The sequence below is a fragment of the Oncorhynchus mykiss genome, chromosome 14 (assembly GCF_013265735.2).
Source record: "Oncorhynchus mykiss isolate Arlee chromosome 14, USDA_OmykA_1.1, whole genome shotgun sequence".
NCBI classification, from domain to species: domain Eukaryota; kingdom Metazoa; phylum Chordata; class Actinopteri; order Salmoniformes; family Salmonidae; genus Oncorhynchus; species Oncorhynchus mykiss.
The window spans coordinates 6,144,358-6,164,698 of NC_048578.1; the positions used below are offsets into that span (position 1 = coordinate 6,144,358).

At 44.5% G+C, this 20,341-nt stretch overlaps 3 protein-coding genes across 5 annotated transcripts; 1 reads left to right on the forward strand and 2 right to left on the reverse strand.

Moving 5' to 3' along the window:
- Nucleotides 1-1,451: 1,451 nt before the first annotated feature.
- Nucleotides 1,452-6,386, forward strand: LOC110488614 (ADP-ribosylation factor-like protein 3). Its single transcript, XM_036942742.1, has 6 exons — nucleotides 1,452-1,707; nucleotides 3,424-3,570; nucleotides 4,770-4,886; nucleotides 5,136-5,186; nucleotides 5,454-5,639; nucleotides 5,851-6,386. Exons 1-6 carry the CDS (start codon nucleotides 1,690-1,692, stop codon nucleotides 5,896-5,898), a joined length of 567 nt encoding a protein of 188 aa, XP_036798637.1. The 5' UTR covers nucleotides 1,452-1,689; the 3' UTR covers nucleotides 5,899-6,386.
- A 2,338-nt stretch (nucleotides 6,387-8,724) lies between these two features.
- LOC110488615 (profilin-3) lies at nucleotides 8,725-9,612 on the reverse strand. The gene has a single exon (XM_021560894.2). The coding sequence runs from the start codon at nucleotides 9,259-9,261 to the stop codon at nucleotides 8,842-8,844; it is 420 nt and encodes a 139-aa protein (XP_021416569.1). The 5' UTR covers nucleotides 9,262-9,612; the 3' UTR covers nucleotides 8,725-8,841.
- Nucleotides 9,613-11,896: 2,284 nt separating this feature from the next.
- LOC110488616 (soluble guanylate cyclase 88E) lies at nucleotides 11,897-20,051 on the reverse strand. 3 transcript variants are annotated; one of them, XM_036942744.1, is made up of 19 exons: nucleotides 20,002-20,044; nucleotides 19,546-19,701; nucleotides 19,074-19,214; nucleotides 18,762-18,901; nucleotides 18,444-18,578; nucleotides 18,034-18,157; nucleotides 17,718-17,837; nucleotides 17,508-17,592; nucleotides 17,286-17,372; nucleotides 16,768-16,885; nucleotides 16,505-16,634; nucleotides 16,150-16,296; nucleotides 15,846-15,992; nucleotides 15,596-15,752; nucleotides 15,362-15,471; nucleotides 15,097-15,186; nucleotides 14,010-14,168; nucleotides 13,512-13,661; nucleotides 11,897-12,679 (listed from the first exon to the last, which is right to left on the reverse strand). In XM_036942744.1, the coding sequence occupies exons 2-19, from the start codon at nucleotides 19,666-19,668 to the stop codon at nucleotides 12,518-12,520; spliced, it is 2,325 nt and encodes a 774-aa protein (XP_036798639.1). In that variant the 5' UTR covers nucleotides 19,669-19,701; nucleotides 20,002-20,044; the 3' UTR covers nucleotides 11,897-12,517. The 3 variants fall into 3 exon arrangements, with proteins under 3 accessions (XP_036798639.1, XP_036798638.1, XP_036798640.1); XM_036942743.1 differs by having other exon boundaries at nucleotides 19,546-20,051; XM_036942745.1 differs by having other exon boundaries at nucleotides 11,902-12,679; nucleotides 13,521-13,661; nucleotides 19,546-20,050.
- Nucleotides 20,052-20,341: the final 290 nt, after the last annotated feature.

Genomic DNA, 20,341 nt, shown 5'->3' on the forward strand with positions numbered 1-20,341 from the left:
TCAAGTAAAATGTTACCAAAATTACATTAGTCTTAGTCTACCTTTGACTGAAAGATGTCAGCCAGCTTTTTGGTCCTTTTCTCTCTCCTTACACCTGGCTATCAGGGGAATTTGCAACAGTTTGGGCTGTTTGCACTTAATGATACCTTTTGGCACGACAAATAAGCAAATAGTAGCGGAGATTCAGAACCGTGGATAGCAAACAACATGGAACAAATGTTGCAAATGTCAATTTCCTTGAGCGCTTGTGTGAACACAATGTAGGGTTGTCAGATGTTCTGTTAACAGTGAGTAGCCACAATTGATATTTCCAGCCTCTGCCAGTGCAGAGGCCTGAAATCTTATAATACCTGTTACCGGTATTAAACCACAAAACAGATGTATTTGGCTATTGACCAGGCCCAGAGAAACATACATACCCATTCAGTTTTCACTTGTTTATGCATCTGTATCTGTGCATGTAATAGACTTTACCTTGAGCCAGAAAACAAAGGTTAAGTCCTCAAACAAACCTGGATATTTCTGTCTGTCTCATTCCAGACTTTCAAAGTACTTTAAAAAAGGAATAACAATGTTTATTTTCTTGTAAATGTATTCAATTCCAGCCTAGATTATTTTCACCCTCCACAACTCTTTCTAATATGTGTGTTTGTTCCCTCACTTGTGAGAAATTGCATTTCATTTAATAAACAAGTAAAGATTTGAAAATATGACTATCAGAGTTTTCTAACTCAGTGTGTGTGTGCGTGTGCGTGTGCGCGTGTGTGTGTATGTGTGTGTAAGAGGCCTGGCCAGGCCAGGGCGGCTCTATTGTGTAACCAAGCGACGGGCTCTTAGCAACCAGATTAGCCACTCCTACTGCACAGCGTCTCCATTCAGTGGAGTAAAAGCACCAGGAAATGCTGTAATCCTCTCTCGGGCCTTTTGCATGTAATCCTACTGCCTGCATATAGGGACACTGTGTGTGCTCTCTTTATTTATACGGGTTTTGGTGTGAGTGTGAATACTGTATGTGTTTGTGCGCGGGAAGAGAGGACAGTGGGTATGTGTTTGCAGTACCATATGGTAGTCAGGCTTAATTTTGTGTGTGTGTGTGTGTGTGCGTGTGTGTGCGTGTGTGTGCGTGTGTGTGCGCGTGTGTGTGTGTGTGTGTGTGTGTGTGTGTGTGTGTGTGTGTGTGTGTGTGTGTGTGTGTGTGTGTGTGTGTGTGTGTGTGTGTGTGTGTGTGTGCATGTGCGTGTGTGTGGTGGAGTGTCAGTTAGGCTGTTTCTTCAGTTTCCTCACTAGCAGGTGGCTCAGAGATAATCCAAGTAAAGCTCCAAGTGGGGATGGAGGGATGGACGGAGGGAGGGAGGGAGAGGGGGTTGAGGGTGACTGTGGACAGAAGACGAGGGCTAATTCCGGTCTCCTAATCCTAGTCCCAAACCCCCCCTCCCCCTCTTTGACTTTTCTTCTTCGCCGACCCAACAGTGCTGAGCAAGCTAATGTAGGGAGACAACTCGCCGACCGTCACACACACACTTAGTCACACACACACTAGGGTTTTTTAAGAGGAAGAGGCAAAAGCAGGTGCCTTGTTGTCACCCTAACTAACAGGTGACCTATCCTGGATAGCAGTTGGCGTACCTGTTGGGTTTAGCAGAGAATGTAGCTGCAGCCTATCGGCTACACCACACAACACACACCACCATGGGAGAAGCTACAAAGGTATGTGGCCTAATATGGAGGCTTCTAATGGCTCGTCGTGTGTTTGTGTGACCGACGGGAAATAATTGGAGTGTTCTCTTGATATGAGTGAGCTCCACAAGAGTATTAGCAATTTATTTTGTAATGAATGTTCTGTCTCATCTGTATGTATAACTCAACAAATTGGGCTCTGGTTGGTAAAAAAATGTCACTGGTTGAATAAGTGGATCTGGCCTTAACTGTACATTTCATTGTATATGTAATGTGACAAGCAAAAGTGCTCATTGTCAGGAAAGAGTCTCTTACTGGTAATGTTGGTGAATGTTCTATGTGTGTGATTGTCCTCGTTGGGTATGTTTTTTTTTATATACCTGTGTGTTTGTGGTATTCTTTTCAGTAGTCAGAGAGTCTGTTTGTGGTATTAATTTCAGTAGTCAGAAAATCTGTTTGTGGTATTCTTTTCAGTAGTCAGAGAGTCTGTTTGTGGTATTCTTTTCAGTAGTCAGAGAGTCTGTTTGTGGTATTCTTTTCAGTAGTCAGAGAGTGTGTTTCTGGTATTCTTTTCAGTAGTCAGAGAGTGTGTTTGTGGTATTCTTTTCAGTAGTCAGAGAGTGTGTTTGTGGTATTCTTTTCAGTAGTCAGAGAGTCTGTTTGTGGTATTATTTTCAATAGTCAGAGAGTGTGTTTGTGGTATTCTTTTCAGTAGTCAGAGAGTCTGTTTGTGCAACATGCATTAATCTTATTATATTAGTCAGTAGGCTATTACATTAATGGGGCCGAAATAAACGCTACTGCTTTTCTAAATGAAGTGGCAGATTAAAGCTTACACAGGAGTGATAGGGAAAGAGAGGAAGAGAGAGAGAGAGAGAGAGAGAGAGAGACACTGACAGCGAGCAAGAGGGATAGATAGAAAGGGAGGGCGAGAAAGGGAGTCATCGTGCTGTAAGTCAACTGTTTCAAAGAGACAAGGCTTTGACAACATGCCCTCATTTCTTAGGTCAGGGGCTTACTTAGGTTCTAAACATGCAGTGTGTGTCATAACAAGGTGTTTGTTGTACTGAACCCTACTGGGGGGGAAAAATGCAATTTGGTTTCTGTAGATTGTCTCATAAACCACACAGCATGTCATTAAGTGAATGGAAATGATCTGAATGGAAATGTTGCCAGTCATTCCCAGGTGGCGCAGTGGTCTAAGGCATTGCATCTCAGTGCAAGAGGCATCACTACAGTCCCTGGTTTGATTCCAGGCTGTATCACATCTGGCCGTGATTGGGATAGGGCGGCGCACAATTGGCCCAGCGTCGTCCGGGTTTGGCCGGGGTAGGCCATCATTGTAAATAAGAACTTGTTCTTAACTGACTTGCCTAGTTAAATAAAGGTTCAATAATTAAAAAATCCCTCCATCTGTGTACTTCCTGTTTTTTCCCTCTGATGATTATGTAAATGATGTGGAGCATGCTCTACTTGTGGCCACTAGAAAGGGGGCTACTAGGGCCTATCATGCAATCAGAATATACAAAACCTGAGTTTTTTTTTGTCATTAGCTACAAATCGGATGGATGGATAAATGCATACATTTCATTCAACACCTTGAAATTGATATGATCACATTATAATAAATTGTAACTTTTCCATAGTCAAGTGTGTTGGGATTGTTATGTTATGGTAAATGAACTACGGTGTCAAGTAGTAATAAAATTAACAGAATTTGACTGAATTGTACTATGTCTTCCTCAGGGCTTGCTCTCGGTCCTTCAGAAGTTGAAAGGGACCACAGAGAGTGTGGAGCTGAGGATAGTTCTACTGGGTCTGGATAATGCAGGCAAGACCACCCTCCTGAAGAGCCTTGCCTCAGAAGACATCAACACTATCACACCCACACAGGTCAGAAGGCATCACACACAGACATACACACAGACATACAATGCACACACACACACACACACACAACTATGTCTTACTATACTTGCGAGGACTGTCCGGGGACCAACAATTGATTCCCATTCAAAATCCTATTTTCCCTAAACCTAACCTTAACCCCTAACCCTAAATCTAAACCTAACCCTAACCATAACCCCAATTCTAAACCTAACCCTAAACCTAACCCTTAAGAATAGAATAGCGTTTTTACAGGTGAGGACCAGCAAAACTTTTCTTTTGAGGACTTCTGGTACTCACAAGTATAGTAAAACACGTACACACACCGATACACACTCTCTCTCTCTCCCCCCCCCTCTCTCTCCCTCTCTCTCTTGCTCTCTCTTACTCTCACAGCATGTACGACACCATCACACCATCACACGCATATACACAGCTATAGTATTACTCCACACTTGCACTTGTCTTTTCCTACCACCACTGATTTTGCTGATTATTTTGCAGCTTTATTGAGAAGAAATGCACTTACACCACGACTGTGATATTTGGTTGTCTCACCTAGATGTCTTAAGATAAATATATTACCTGTAAGTCGCTCTGGATAAAAGTGTCTGCTAAATTACTCAAATGTGATGTAAATGTACTATCAACAAAACATCACATCACCCCCGGCACAGACAAAAGAGAATGACTCCAATGTAGCCGTGGCCTCTGGGACCAGGGTTGGGAATAAGGTAGAGGAAAGGTGAAAGAGCAGGGTGGACTCCAGTGAGAAAGCAGGATGGTAAGGATTGGCTCAGCAGGTAGCACGCTGGTAGCATGAGGCTGAGGCCTGTCTCTACTGAGGGATCATGTTGTTACACAACCTCTCACTGCTGAGCCAGATAGAGGCAGTGTTCTGAAAAAGGCTGTGGCCCATGTCAGAACAACACTTCCTCTTAGACATGAAAAGCACAACCCTGGTTGAGCAAAGTTGTTGTTGTGGTTGTCCTTTGTTCACAGGTCTATGTGTAACTGTCTTAAGTCTCGTTCATTCCCTGTTGTTCTGACAGATTTTTTGGTTGAGATCACAGTGATGAATGGTGGGCTTGACTTGACTTTATTTCATCATTTTAGCTGCTAGCTGGGTAGAGGTCCTCAACAACAGCTCTCTAATGAAATGCCCTGTCATACAGTACTAACCCGTGGTTTGTGTTTGACACAAGGGCTTTAACATTAAGAGTGTGGCCTCACATGGCATGAAGCTGAACGTATGGGATATCGGAGGACAGAGGAAGATCCGTCCCTTCTGGAAGAAATACCTTGAGAACACAGACTTACTGGTGAGCACCTAACAGGGTCATTCAGATCTACTGCATTCTGTCTCGTGATCCTCATGTTGTGATCAATGGTAGCTCATTAAGGTAAGGAGAACCACTATGCGCAACAGTCCCATGATATGAATGCTGTGGGTCTAGAGGATGATATTGCATGTAGTAAATATGTCATGGCTATGGCAAAATGATACCTTTGATCACTATATGTCTCCTGGCTCTTTTAGATGTTTATAGTTCATTGTTTCCGACTTCCAGATCTATGTCATAGACAGCGCAGACAAGAAGCGGTTTGAGGAGACGGGACTGGTAAGCATGGCACACCTCATAGCTGTAATAGCTGTCTGTAATAGCTGTATGTAATAGCTGTCTGTAATAGCTGTATGTAATAGCTATCTAGCTGATGTGATTACATTCACAGCCTTATCTTGTTGATTACAGCCCCATTTCATTGTCTGATTATGTCTAATTACATAGTTGTCACTGATCTGTATCTGTGCGTTGAGTTCTCTTTCTTGCTCTCTCTCTTGCTGTCTCTTTCTCTCTTGCTGTCTCTCTCTCTCGCTCTCTCTTTAGGAGCTGGAAGAGCTGATCGATGAGGAGAACTTAAAGGGTGTGCCAGTGCTCATCTTTGCCAATAAGCAGGACCTGGCCACGGCCTCACCCGCCAGTGAGATCGCTGAGGGACTCAACCTGCACACGTACCGGGACCGCCAGTGGCAGATCCAAGCCTGCTCAGCAGTGTCAGGGGAGGGAGTACAGGTCAGTACTGTTAAACTGGAATTAGACCAAATGATTGACTGGTTGAGGTGCATATTAGAATCAGGAAATCAGTATATTCTTCCTGAAGGTTTGTGTAGCACTAATCAGAATGACCGAAAACACCTGAACATGTACCAAAATGTCCCTGCTGATGAGATTTGAATGTAACCATATTTTCCTTCTCACTCTGCTCTGTTTTCGATCACCACAGGATGGCATGAACTGGATTTGCAACAACATTGTAAATAAGAAGAAATAAACTACCAGCCCTACTGTATCAATTCTCATTTTCACCATAGAGAAACATACCCAAATATTGTATTTTTACACTGTCTGGTTATTTTATTACTGCAATGTGTGTGTGTGTGAGGTATTATTTTAAATGGTGCTCCAATGAAAGATGAATACTGGCCCTAGAATTTTAAGGAAAGTTTTTTTTATATATTTACAAATATGCCCTATGTGAATATGCTGTAATAAAATGATCAAATGTACTTCAATTAGCATTATGTCCATATCCTGTCATTTCTGTTTTACCCCATGTCTGGAAGCTTCACTTGGAGAGTCTCTGTGTTTTCCTATTTATAATATTACACATATTGACATAAAGATGTAATAATTTTGTTTGAGTCAGTCAGTCAGTTCGGTAAACACCAGAGTAGCGTATGTATAAAGTATGTGTGTATTGTACAAGTATTTGTGTTTTGAGATTTTGAGATTTTTTTTTACATTAAAAGCGTTAGTCATATTTGCTTCTCAGTCTATTTGGTTTCAAACCCTTGGTCAAGTATAAGCGTCAAAATCATATTCAATCACTCCTGCTCATGGAACACCTCAGAGTTTTTAAAGGCCCAGTGCAATCAAAAACATGACTTTCCTATATCTAATATATATATATATGTTGTACCTTTATTTAACCAGGCAAGTCAGTTAAGAACTAATTCTTATTTTCAATGACGGCCTAGGAACAGTGGGTTAACTGTCTGTTCAGGGGCAGAACGACAGATTTGTACTTTGTCAGCGCGGGGATTTGAACATGCAACTTTTTGGTTACTAGTCCAACGCGCCAACCACAAGGCTACCTTGCCGCCCAGTTCAAGTCAGAAGTTTACATACATCTTAGCCAAATACATTTAAACTCAGTTTTTCACAATTCCTGACATTTAATCCAAGTACAAATTCCCTGTCTTAGGTCAGTTCACATTCTTTATTTTAAGAATGTGAAATGTCAGAATAATAATTGAGAGAATGATTTATTTCTTAAATCACATTCCCAGAGGGTCAGAAGTTTACATACACTCAATTAGTATTTGGTAGCATTGCCTTTCAATTGTTTAACTTGGGTCAAACATTTCCGGTAGCCTTCCACAAGCTTCCCACAATAAGTTGGGTAAATGTTGGTCCATTCCTCCTGACAGAGATGGTGTAACTGAGTCAGGTTTGTAGGCCTTCTTGCTCACACACTCTTTTTCATTTCTGCTCACAAAATTTCTATAGGAATTGAGGTCAGGGCTTTGTCATGGCCACTCCAATACCTTGACTTTGTTGTCCTTAAGCCATTTTGCCACAACTTTGGAAGTATGCTTGGGGTCATTGTCCATTTGGAAGACCCATTTACGACCAAGCTTTAACTTCCTGACTGATGTCTTGAGATGTTGCTTCAATATATCAACATAATTTTCCTGCCTCATGATGCCATCTATTTTGTGAAGGGCACCAGTCCCTCCTGCAGCAAACACCCCCACAACATGATGCTGCCACCCCCATGCTTCACGGTGGGGATGGTGTTCTTCGGCTTGCAAGCCTCCCCCTTTTTCCTCCAAACATAACGATGGTCATTAAGGCCAAACAGTTACATTTTTGTTTCATCAGACCAGATGACATTTCTCCAAAAAGTACGATATTTGTCCCCAAGTGCAGTTGAAAACCACAGTCTGGATTTTTTATGGCGGTTTTGGAGCAATGGCTTCTTCCTTGCTGAGCGCCCTTTCAGGTTATGTCAATATAGGACTCATTTTACTGTGGATACAGATACTTTTGTACCTGTTTCCTCCAGCATCTTCACAAGGTCCTTTGCTGTTGTTCTGGGATTGATTTGCCCTTTTCGCACCAAAGTACATTAATCTCTAGGAGACAGAACACGTCTCCTTCCTGAGCGGTATGATGTCTGCGTTGTCCCATGGTGTGTATACTTGCGTACTATTGTTTATACAGATGAACTTGGTACCTTCAGGCACTTGGAAATTGCTCCCAAGGATGAACCAGACTTGTGGAGGTCTACAATATTTTTTCTGAGGTCTTGGCTGATTTCTTTTGATTCCCCATGATGTCAAGCAGAGGCACTAAGTTTGAATGTAGGCCTTGAAATACATCCACAGGTACACCTCCAATTGACTCAAATGATGTCAATTAGCCTATCAGAAACTTCTAAAGCCATGACATAATTTTCTGGGATTTTCCAAGCTGTTTAAAGGCACAGTCAACTTAGTGTATGTAAACTTCTGACCCACTGGAATTGCGATACAGTGAATTACAAGTGAAATAATCTGTCTGTAAACAATTGTTTGGAAAAATTACTTGTGTCATGCAGAAAGTAGATGTCCTAACCGACTTGCCAAAACTATAGTTTGTTAACAAGAAAGTTGTGAAGTGGTTGAAAAACAAGTTTTAATGACTCCAACCTAAGTGTATGTAAACTTCCGACTTCAACTGTATTTCCACACTATGAGGTTGGAGTAATACTGTGATATTGATCAAATTATCATAATGCCATTTTAATGTAACAGCTGCATGAAAATACCACCTGGAATTTCAGCCTGTTTCGTTGGGATGTAGTTTTGGCCTTCCTGGTGACATCGCCAGGCAGTAAATTAGTTCATAGAGAAACAAGAAAGAGAGTTCCAAACCTCTCTGCCAATAACAGTTAGTTTTCAATTTCCCCCTCACCACTCAGACCACTCCCAGACAGTCCTAGCAAAATTCTTGCTTGAGGAATTGCTCTTTGCTAAGAAGCTATTTTTTTAAATGATTTTTGACCATTTTAATTGAAATCAATCAAAGTACGGTATTTAATTGTTCCCCTGAATTTATTTGATATTGAGATAAAACGGCTGCACCGGACCTTTAAAGAAAGATATTTTGAAGGCAGGAAAGCCCATCCACTGCCTCCTGATTCAGCGGTCCAGTATATGGATGGAGATTGTCACACACCCCTCTCGCGGAGGTACTTGGCCATGTCACACACCTTCTTGTTGACTATGCCGCCATGCACCCCTCGTTTTCCCATCACAAACACCAGAGCCTTGGTCGTCAGGGCAACCGTGAGAGCCAAGCTCTCGCTGCCTTTGGTCCGGATGTCAATGAATAGGATCTCTGTCTCAGGACCTGTCATATGGTCTCGTATCACTGCCATCTTCCGACCTCCAACGCTGACCCCCTCCTGCAGGAGACTTCCTCTGTCTTTGCCCACCAGAGCCTCCACCTCCGGTGGGCAGATGGCAGCCAGGACACCTCCAGGCTTGGAGGCCCACACGGCCTTGTTGTCGTACAGGCCAACGATGGCTACGTCCTCCACAAACTTCTCCTTCAGAGTGGCTTTGATATAGTCCCTCCACTCTGCCATCGTTGTTCAATCAAGCAGCTGACAGATGGGTTGTTTGTTGACAGTTGTTTTGACTGTTCAGCTGTATCTGGCTTGTGTCGTGTTGACAGTACAAAGCAAAGCTTGATTGCTAGCAAAATGTCTAATTCTGTGTTACCATAGCGATAGAATCTTTTGATAAAGGAATTTCCATAGCAACCTGTATGCAGATCAAAGCCTACGGCTAATGAAAGATGCTGTGGCTGACTAATATCTATTTTTGCAACAACATCATCCTTGGCCACATGGTGCTGAAGCCAACCTGTGTGGCCAACAGATGGCAGTATTGGAGAGGATGAAAATAAAGTCATGCTTCTGTGATTTGAATCATTGATATGCAGGGAGAGACTTTGGTTGTGACACATAATCAGAAGCTGAACCATCACAAGATTAGCCTCTTAAATCATGTGTGAAGCCTGGCAAGCCTTCATGGTGATGACTCCGTAGGAGATGCAAAAATACCTCATCACCTGTTCCCTACCCTACACAGTCCTCTAGTCTAAGCCTCATCCCACATCAATTTATTGAACAGTCCATTCTACCATATGAAAGTGGGTTTTACTTCATTTGAAGGGAAATGGGTAGAGCTATTTTTCCAGTCTGCCTTCTCCAAATTGAGGTGATTGTGTTGTGTACAGAAGAGAGACAGGTTTTGATTTGAACGTTTCGGCCTACTGTTGGTGACTCGGCATGATTATTTTCCCCAATATGTGTTCGAATGGTGGTGATGTCACGCCTCTTAGCAAGGAATGGTTGTTATGATGACCTTCCCTTGTTGGCTCCTTCACTTCATCCATCTCCGTCTTCCTCAACAGGCTGAAGCGCAGACCGTCTAACTGTTGAGATGTTTGAAGACATTTTTTTTGAAAAAAATAAATAAGAGAATTGGAATAGAAATGGGAAAACTGCAAAAAAAAGAATTTTAAAACCTGTCGAAAAACTCCCCCCAACTGAGCTGCCACCAACGCGAAAGAGACAAAACTTTAACTTTGCTGGATTACTGAAACACATCACAATGAGATGTTTTGAAACACCACTTAAATCAAGTGTTGTGCAACACCTTGCCAGGGACTGGGAGCCCTACCGGAAAGGTTGAAAACATTATTTTAGTGTTTCGAGTTCTGTTTACGGTAGAATTCGATACCTTCAGTTTTGGTGTTGTTTCGTCTTTCCAAAGCTATTATGGTGTTTCAAATCCTGTCCAGTGCAGAATTAGATCACTTCTTCAGGAGTATTTTCATATTTAACACTGATTTATGTATCTGATCATTTGCCAGTTTAACCTGTTTTGGCAGGCATTGTTGAGCACAGTGCTCAATCCACCATCAGAGATTGTATAGCCAGCACTGCAGGACGTAATTTTGCCAGACTGTTTTGATATCCATTCAACATGATCCATTACACCTCATAACAACCCACTGGGCACACCACGTCATTTCAACGTGGATAATTGGGTAATATTTGGTTGAGACATTGATCAATGAGATTACAACTTAAATTCACCAGCTCAAAAATATATTATTTTTCCATGTAGATTCCATGCCACAATACACTGACAAATGACATAGAAAAATAGTTGATTCAACCAGTGTGTGCCCAGTGGGAAGCTGCTTAATACTAATATACAATAAAAGTCTGTTGTGTAAAAGTCTAAAAATGTGAATTACCCACAATCCTCTAAAAACAGAGCCACGTGGCAAAATAGGAAGTGCAAGAAGCTTAAAACCAGACTTCCAATGAGTTAAAGCACAACAATTTCTCAATCTTTGGTTATCCTTATTAAAGATACTTACATTTTGAGCAACATATAAATACATTTGATTTGATTTGATAATCTTCTGCGTGGTCCGCTTTCTGCTCCTGGTAGCCTTCTTCTACACTTTCTGCTTCCGCTGCGGCCTGGAGCCGTCCCCCAGGGACTCCCGGCCCGCACGCGGCTTCAGTCTGGATCGCAATGATGCCACCTTCCGCCGCAGCTCCATCCGACTGCCAGTCTGTTGGGAACGTGGTCTGAAGGACATGAGAGAACTAGAGAGGCATGCAGACAGGAGAGGAAGGCAACAAGTCCTCTCTGAACTATGATGCTTTCTATTATTTTCAGACTTTGTATGATGTTTTCATGCTTCTATATTAATTTCCTGTGTTATGCTACCCAGCATGTAACAGTGTTGAGGAAGTATGGGAGGCATAGACCTGTTTGGGTGTTTCAAGGAGGAGCAGTAGGATGTTACACTTCTGTAAATAACTTTTGAGTGCATGCGCACAGTACCCACTAACGTGAATAAATGAATATACTGTATATAGCATACACAATGTATTGCCCTTTCCTGGAAATCTGTCTGTCATGGGTTGTGTGTTCTGTATATCACCATTTCATGAATAATATAGTGCAGAACAAATCTACTGCTTATGTATAATGACTTGTCTGTTCTGTGCGTTCCCTTTCCATGCATCATGAAACAGTTTCCACTGAAGCAAGCACACGCACACGCACACGCACACACACACACACACACACACACACACACACACACACACACACACACACACACACACACACACAGTGTATGTTTGACCTTTAGTGACTTGCCTCTAAGTGGTCTCTATTGTAACCCAAATGCCAATGCAGTATATGTGTGAGAGTCAATGAAAATAAGCTCCATTAGACTTGCTCAAGCTATGCTGTCACCCTTGTTTTATTTCCACAGTGTTGACATGTTGTTCTATTCTCTTGTGCAGTAGGCTATGCGTGAGAAAGGCTAACACAGCGTAGTGAACTCACACAGTGCAGCGGGGGCTAGCAGTGAAAGGCCAGAATGCATTTAAGAGTGTGTTACAAAGTAACTATATGTGCTCCATTCAATATGTCGGAATCATATGCATTCTCTTTTATGTCAGGTCAACAGGATATTATTAAATATATATGACTAATCTTTATACAGATTAAAAATTTCTGGCGTCATCACAAATTAGCGTAGACTACTTTAAATTGTACATATTGTAGATTGCCATAACATGGACACATTGGACAAATGAGGCACAACAGAGCTCTGCAACAAAACAATGTCCATGGTTAAATGTTACCCGAGCCTTCAGCGTTTTGTAACAAATGAAACAACTATATAAAAACATAATTTTTGTTCAAGAAAGTTATTACAGTATAACTATCGTTATTTATACACAGCCACAGCTTGAGCCTTCGCCCTAAGTGGCCTATATCGCCATGGTGACTAAGGGTTCACGACACGGAGCACATGGCGCTCTTCTCTGAGCAGTGGGAGTCAACGGAGCCGTCTGGAGATGCCATGATGGAATTATGCACGTCAAACTCTGGAGAGTCTAGCTCAATGTGACTGTCCTGTAGACCGTTGTTATGGTGGAGGGCATCCTTATAGTGAGACTGGTAGAGGGAGAAAAGAGAGAGGTAGAAAAAGAGGGGCAAGAGAAAGGAGGACAGAATGAAAGAGGGGAGTGAGAGGGGAGAGGGCAGAAAGAAAGAGGGGAGTGAGAGGGGAGAGGACAGAATGAAAGAGGGGAGTGAGAGGGGAGAGGGCAGAATGAAAGAGGGGAGTGAGAGGGGAGAGGGCAGAATAAAAGAGGGGAGTGAGAGGGGAGAGGGCAGAATGAAAGAGGGGAGTGAGAGGGGAGAGGGCAGAATGAAAGAGGGGAGTGAGAGGGGAGAGGGCAGAATGAAAGAGGGGAGTGAGAGGGGAGAGGGCAGAATGAAAGAGGGGAGTGAGAGGGGAGAGGGCAGAATGAAAGAGGGGAGTGAGAGGGGAGAGGGCAGAATGAAAGAGGGGAGTGAGAGGGGAGAGGGCAGAATGAAAGAGGGGAGTGAGAGGGGAGAGGGCAGAATGAAAGAAAGAGGGGAGTGAGAGGGGAGAGGGCAGAATGAAAGAAAGAGGGGAGTGAGAGGGGAGAGGGCAGAATGAAAGAGGGGAGTGAGAGGGGAGAGGGCAGAATGAAAGAGGGGAGTGAGAGGGGAGAGGGCAGAATGAAAGAGGGGAGTGAGAGGGGAGAGGGCAGAATAAAAGAGGGGAGTGAGAGGGGAGAGGGCAGAATAAAAGAGGGGAGTGAGAGGGGAGAGGACAGAATGAAAGAGGGGAGTGAGAGGGGAGAGGGCAGAAAGAAAAAAGCGGAGAGCGAGAGAAAATGTGTCAGAGTAAAATCTGAACTCTCTCCTTCCGTCTAAGTGAAATCCATAGGTAACAATCCAGCAGTGTGAGCCTCACCCTTCTCACCTTGCTGACAGACATCTCCTCAGCACGGCATTCCTCCAGAGACTCCACCAGGGAGTGATGCCCCGAGATATCCATCTTGATACGGTGGGAACGTATGGACTTCACATCATCCTCATCCTCCCTCGCCACCGACGGGAACACCTGGGTCCAGGAGAGAGGGATAGAGCCATGACACGAGGGATAGACCGGCGATATGAAAACAAAGATTCTCAATATTTAGCAAGGCATTTGATGTCACAGTTAAGCTAAGCCATGAGCAGTCCAGGCACAAAGCTAATTTCATAAGATTTTGATATGGGCTGAGAGTGGAAATATTATTATATTGACTATCTGCTATGAGCAGTTGTGATTTTTCATTTGGTTTCTTCACAACATAAATGTTCCCATTTACACTCAAATTAATTCATATGTGCCCTCGGGGCAGCCATTCACAATCTATTTCCTTATTGACAGAAAGCACCAGACCATAGATACAGTAAGCTACATTACCAGTCTGTCTTGGTCTCCGCTGGTTTCAGGGGCTGAGATAGTGGCCTTACTGATGGCCTTGCTGATGGTCTGGGTCTCAAACTGGGGACAGGCAGCCTGGGCATTCCCATCCTTATCCCTCTTTCCCTTCAGCCAGTATGTCTCTATCTCTACATTACCCTGGGAGGGAGGGAGGTTTCAGTTAAGATTTCAATTACAAAATAGGACAACAAATCACACATATACAGGCACAGCTCATATACACACAGGATGCATAAGCAAGCATACAGACACACAGGCAGACACACACACATACACATACACACACACACACACACACACACACACACACACACACACACACACACACACACACACACACACACACACACACACACACACACACACACACACGCTCGCTGTGTGAGTAAGTGATAAGAAGAGTTGGTTTTAATGGACAGCTGTGAGGTTGATCATTAAAGTTGCAGGGAGCAGAGAGCCTTTGATGAGAAAGGGAGTCACTGCTGCCTCCTGAAAATCAGCTGGCTGGCTCACAAACCCTTAGCAGTCATTTACTTTAGCATTTCCTTTGGCTCAAAGACAGACCCAGTGATGACATTTAGACCCCCACCACCAAGCTATGGTTTGCGAATACCAGTATAGGGTGAGGTTGATTGGTTAAAATAGTTGACACGCAAATTATACGACAGTTGGTCTCTCGTTCTCAGATTCTCCCACAATGCTTTAAAAACAGCTTGGAGCAACAGCAGGAAGAAGGATGTTACACAAACATCTGATTACAGAACAACTGTTTCCTTGGGCAAAAATTAGAATGTTTTGATGACATCGATTGGGAAATAATAGCATTCATTCCAGTAATTATGGTCTTAGCCCTCCAGCTGTGTTGTACGTGGGAGGGCCATGACATAGAAATATTATCACTCTAATTATATGCGTCATAATGACTTTGATTCTTGAATGGGAAGACTGAGAGTCCGTGTTGGCTTCAAATTTCAAATGACCTCACGCTGCGGACATGATGACCAGTTGGTCGCTATTAGTTACAGGGGTCGGTAAGGTTGCCATTGTGACATTGGTGACCCCTGACCTTGATGGTGATAGTGCCTCTCCTTTCGAAGATGAAGTGACTTCCCTTCAGATGCTCATAGGTAGCGCTGCTGAGCTGGATGTGCATCTCCTGAACGGGACAGAGGGAGTGAGAGAGTGAGAGAGAGAGAGAAGAGTCAGATCAGTCATATCATGATCAGTCATAGAACACCTGGATGTTAGAAATGCATCTTCATTTATCTTCTCCTCTCCCACTCCTTTTCTTTGACTCTCTTTTGACTCTCTCTCTCTCTCTCTCTCTCTACCTTGCCGTTGCTCTCCATGGCTGATGCGGTGTGGACTGTGTCGCCATGAAGACCGTAGCGTGGCATCTTATGGCCCACCACCCCGGCCACCACCATGCCAGAGTGGATCCCTGCAACGCATATCTTCTGTTACTGACCCAACTAAACACACATCTGCTTCACCAACGTGTATACGCACAGCACACAGCCACTGAGACTCGGGATGAGAGTGGTTCCCATTGCGTCTCCACTCACCCACTCTGATCTGTATGTTGTTGCCATTGGAGGGGTCTTTGAGGTGGTCTATGGAGCGCACCATGTCCAGGGCCATGTCGCAGATGTTGTGGGCGTGGTATTTAGTCTTCTCTGGAGCCCCCGCCACCACCATGTATGCATCCCCTATGGTCTCAACCTAGGAGGAGAGAATAGGGTTAACATATTACACACACATGCCAAGTGATCAGTTGTCTCACACTCACACACACACACACACACACACACACACCTTGAAGACACGGTGCTTCTCGCTGAGTGTGTCGAAGAGTGTGTACATGGTGTTGAGCATGGAGACCACCTGCATGGGCGTGATGTGGCTGCAGATACGGGTGAAGCCCACCACATCACTGAACAGGATGGTTACGTCTGGAAACACCTGCAGGTGAGATGGAGACAGGGAGACAGGTGAGACAGGGAGACAGGATGACAGGGAGACAGGTGGGACAGGCTGGACAGTTGGGCCAGGGAGATGGGTAGACAGATGAGACACACATGCCACCCCAACCTTGGCCATGCTAACAGTCAATCCTGACCTCACAGGTGTTGACGGCAGGCTCTCCCTTGCGTAGTCTCTTGGCCACTGGTTTAGGGATCATCCTGTAGAGCAGATCATCTGTCTTCTTCATCTCATAGTCTAGCATCTTCATACTCTCCTCCAGTTTACTGGACTTCTTCTGTTCCTGCACTCACCACAGGGCGGCGATAGAGAGGTGTCGCAGCACTCAGTCAATCTGACCATAGCCATATGTCGTATCCCAAATAGCACCCTATTCCCTTTATAGTGCACTCTGGTTAAAGGTAGTGCACAATATAGGCAATAGGATATTATTAGGGATGCTTCAGTACAAATCAGTAAGTACAGCACAAACAGTATCATATGATATATACCTGTATGAGAGCTCTCTTGAGTTCCTCTGACTGCTGGGTTCCTGCCAGTACCAGGTCTCTACTGGAGTCATGCATACTCAGGTCGTTGATATAGAGACCGGTTTTAAACATGGCACTCAGACTCTCCATCCTATAGAAACACACACACAAGCACACACACAATGCTATTCAACAGAACTGGACAAACCACCAATGAGTGTGTGTGTGTGTGTGTGTGTGTGTGTGTGTGTGTGTGTGTGTGTGTGTGTGTGTGTGTGTCTTACACAGGGGTTCCCAGAAAGATGATGGACTCCCACTCAGGCATGTATCTCATCTGTCCCTTCAGTTTCAGACAGCGACTGCCATCACCCCAGCTCTCCATAGCATTAGCACTGTTGCCATCTAAGAGGGGAGAAGAACAGAGTCAAATCCACACACACACGCACGCACACAATCATGCGCACGCACACGCACGCGCACACACACACACACACATACACACACACACACACACACACACACACACACACACACACACACACACACACACACACACACAGGGGTCAGGTCAGTGTTGGTGTGAGGGTTCTAAAGCAGTGTTTCTCAATACTAGTGCCGGGGACCCAAAGGGGTGCACATTTTTGTTTTTGCCCTAGCACTAACACAGTCGATTCAACTAATCAACTCATCATCAGGCATTTGATTTGAATCAGGTGTGTGGTGCTAGGGCAAAAACAAAAATGTGCACCCCTTTGGGTCCCTGGGACCAGGATTGAGAAACACCGTTCTAAAGGATCGTGACCTTTGTAGTCATCGCCGATGATGGACTGGAAGGCCATGAGCTCCACGTCTACGTCAGCTGTACGGTTAGCATTCTCATAGTCCGAATCTGAGGGAGAGAGAGAACATACAGAACTGTCAACCTTCAGAAACCCTACGAGATGGAGGGGATAGAAGGTACTCTCAGAAAAACACACAGTTCTGTGTTGCCCCCCCCCCCCCTTTATATGTGTTCCTCTCTTACTTTGGACTCTGTTATGAAGGTTCCTCTCTCTCTTCACTGGCTCCTTGGACATGATCTCAAACAGGTTGTTGGGGTGGGAGATGATCTGCGTGGATTTAAACCAGATAATATGTTCAATGTCAGTGCAGGACATTGAGAAGAAGAGGAGAACGTGTGTGATGTTTTAAGGGGTAGGAAACTAGAAGTGTTTGGGAACAGAAGAGGTCTCACCATGTTCCAGGTAAACTCCACCAGTGGGCGCGCCAGCAGGAAGGCATCATTGATCTTTTTCCCATCCAAGTCAGGGAAGACTGTGGCCAGGCCAGAGCCCACGTTGTGCACCACCATGTCCTACATCGAGCACACAGAGGAGATTCATGAAATATGGTATGTCTAAGCACGGATGGCTACGTTTTACGTGTGGATTTAGCACGGTACAGCGACACGTGTTCCTTCGCAAAGAGGCAATGCTGATGCTAACGGATATCCAGATGATGTCGGAGTGGTCTTCACGGGAGGAGGAGCAGAGGAGCGACTGGTGGTTTACCTGTCTGAAAACGATGTTGAAGGGGAAGACTTCGAAGAAGAAGTCGCTGGTGATGGGCAGAATCTCCTGCTCCTCCTCGTCCTCCTTCATAATGTAACGGTAGGCGGAGTTGTCAAAGTTCAGCCTGCAGAAAACGGAAAACACAGAAAACACACCACTTACTCATGCAATGTATACATAACATCCACACACGGTGGATGCGATTCCCAAATCATGTAAACAATGAGACTTCATGAAAAGATGTACATAGATACACTCCGTGATTATCCATTGTATCATGGCTTCAGTGCTACTAAGCAGACGTTACTGAGTCGAATGCACATGATACAAATGGAGGTTGATTTGCTTATAGGGTTCCTGAGTCCTAAATGCCATTTGGAACACGGGAGTGTTTGTGTAGTCTGACTGACCTCATGGTGACGTGTGAGTAGTCTCCCACCAGTTGTTCAGACAGCACCTCCACGTGGATATCCGTGTCATAGAACTGTTTCCCCATCTGTCTCAGCTGGCCCATGGCGTAGTGGAGGTAACCCTTACGCTTACTCCTACAGGGCAGAGGGGAGGGGAGGGGTGAGAGTGTCTTTGGTGTATGGGTGGTGGAGTTATTCATCTCTCTCTCTCTCTCTCTCTCTCTCTCTCTCTCTCTCTCTCTCTCTCTCTCTCTCTCTCTACTTCTCTCTCTCTCTCTACTTCTCTCTCTCTCTCTCTCTCATCCTCGCCTCTCAGACCTGTAGTGGAGGGTGACTCCGGTAGCTGATTCCTCCTGACAGAAGAAGGTAGGGGGTTGGACCTTGGGGTAGCTGAAGCGCAGGTACTCATGGAGGTTATCCAGCCCGTTCACAAAGTCACGCACGTGACGACCCAACACCTGGGACACGCAGACACAGAAACAAGAGCTCAACACAGAGATATATAACCCTTATCAACAAAATAAAATGTAACCACTCAGCACAGACACAACACAGGTAAATACAATACAGATAAATTATGCTGAAAAGCAATAATCAAAAACACAGTTCCAGTGTAAGCGCTAGTCCCACCTTGAGGATCCTGTCGTAACCGTACTTCCCTACGAAGCCCAGGAAATAGACCCCCCAGGAGTTCATGAGCTCGTTGTAGGGGGTTCCTGTCACTCCGCTGGCTGCCTTGGCAATACGCGGGATGACACTTTCACTGTACACCTGCAAACACACACAGGTATTCACAGACAGAACCTCGGTCACTTTCACTGTACACCTGCAAACACACACAGGTATTCACAGACAGAACCTCGGTCACTTTCACTGTACACCTTCAGAGAGACACAGATGCTGACGGAGATCATCAACAGACCTGCAGAGAGACATTTCTACTCAAGGCAATCTATAGAGCTCAAACTAGAAATTAGAAACTAGAACTACATATAGAGTGCTCCTGAACATTTCTAAATACTGTATCAATTGGCATATCAGGACCCCTCGAAACATAAATCCATAACGGTTTTATTTGGTGAGCAAAATGTCAAAAATCTACCTGGTGGGTGACAAAGGAGTGTAGCCTGACATCGGCCCTCTCTCTGACCAGTTTCCACACATCATCTCCATACGACTCCTTGATGAAGTCATGCAGAGACTCACACAGCAGTCCATACATCATTCACCCTGCTTCAGTCTGCACTGGGACCAAGACCTAGGAACAGAACAGGCTCAGCCCACAGAAACACAGTAGGGAAAAAGAGTTTCAGTGATCCAAGCACCGGCGACACGAGCGAATGAGATGTAGGTTAGCCAAAGCCGAGCTCAAAGCCTGTGTTCCTCACACGGTTTGGTCCATTTGACTGATGACTTAATCAAACTAAAACTTAGTTGAATCCTTGTTACCGAGGTCTAAAAGCCTCAGTGTGTGCGTGTGACGCTGCTTCCGACCTCATTTGCCAGCACTTTCCTACGGCTCTGTCTAAGTCTCTTTTGAATTATCCTATAAGACTACCTTGTGTTGAGGACAGCTAGATTCCTTCCTTCCCTCCTTCCAGCCACTGTTTTATCTGCAGATCCTCTAGACAATCAGTTTTAAAGGAACCTTCATTACACAAACCCTTAGCTTCAATGGGCTCTTATTGTCCTGTTGTCAGCTGTCACTACCTGGTGGTCCTGCAGCCCACTCCACATGACAGCAGCACACTGTCTAGGAGAGGGGCCAGCCCTCACTAGCAGATGACACCAGTCAAGTGGGTTTCCCCTCTATGTTCTGTGCTATAGAGTTTGATACCAAATGGTGTCTTGGCTGTCCAATTTTTTAGGAAAGATGATAGTTATCTGCTGAAAAACGT